This window comes from Myotis brandtii, unplaced genomic scaffold, assembly GCF_000412655.1.
Source record: "Myotis brandtii unplaced genomic scaffold, ASM41265v1 scaffold632, whole genome shotgun sequence".
NCBI lineage: Eukaryota > Metazoa > Chordata > Mammalia > Chiroptera > Vespertilionidae > Myotis > Myotis brandtii.
This window is the reverse complement of record NW_005370419.1, coordinates 63,327-64,037: the sequence shown is the minus strand read 5'-3', so window position 1 is coordinate 64,037 and position 711 is coordinate 63,327. Positions and strand designations below refer to the sequence as shown.

At 63.6% G+C, this 711-nt stretch overlaps 1 protein-coding gene across 1 annotated transcript in view; it reads right to left on the bottom strand.

Annotated features, from left to right (window-relative positions):
* Positions 1-711, bottom strand: part of CCDC40 (coiled-coil domain containing 40) — a 14,249-nt gene that overhangs the window by 10,611 nt on the left and 2,927 nt on the right. Inside the window, exon 4 of the mRNA XM_014528378.1 lies at positions 436-619. Coding sequence (XP_014383864.1) covers positions 436-619 — 184 coding nt within the window. The remainder of the gene's footprint in view (positions 1-435; positions 620-711) is intronic.

Genomic DNA, 711 nt, shown 5'->3' with positions numbered 1-711 from the left:
GCCAATCCATGATTCTCTCTCATCATGGATGTTTCTCTCTCCCTCTCCCTTCCTCTCTGAAATCAATAAAAAAACATATTTTTTAAAAAGTCATAGCAGCTTTGGTTTCTAGTGTTGACCATCAAATTTGGGGCTGCCCGGGGCCCCTCCCTCCCTCCCTCCCTCCACCCGGAGTGGAGATGCGGGCCCTGCCTGGGCAAGAGGAAGGTTCCAGCCCTCCCTGCGGAGCCGCCCAGTGGCCAGGGAGCTGGCTGAGGGTCCGCCCAGCTAGCGGAGCACAGTGTCCCCCTGTCTGGGGGCCTCGGCCGCTCGGGCTATGGAGGAATGACTCTACCGGCCACCAGGCACTTGTACCTACTCGTCCCCACCTGGGTCATCAAGATGCTCAGAGACGCTGATGGGGACCCGCCGCTGAGTCACTCGTTGGACAGGCACGTGGGTGCCGCACGGTGGTGCTGCGGGTGCCTCTGGGCTGAGGGCGTGGGGTCCCTCTTACCTCGCTCACGGCTTTCCGGAGCATCCGGGTCTCCTCCGCCTGGGCTCCTGACTGAGCCTCGAACAGGGCGATCTGTTCCTCCAGCTCATGGGCCCGGGCGGTGAGCTGGTCCACGTGCAGGTCCTGGGAAACGAGACCGCTGGCGACTCTCAGGCACCGCCCCCCGACCCCTGACCCGAGGGGGTGACCCCAAGGCTGGCCAGGGCCTCTCGGGG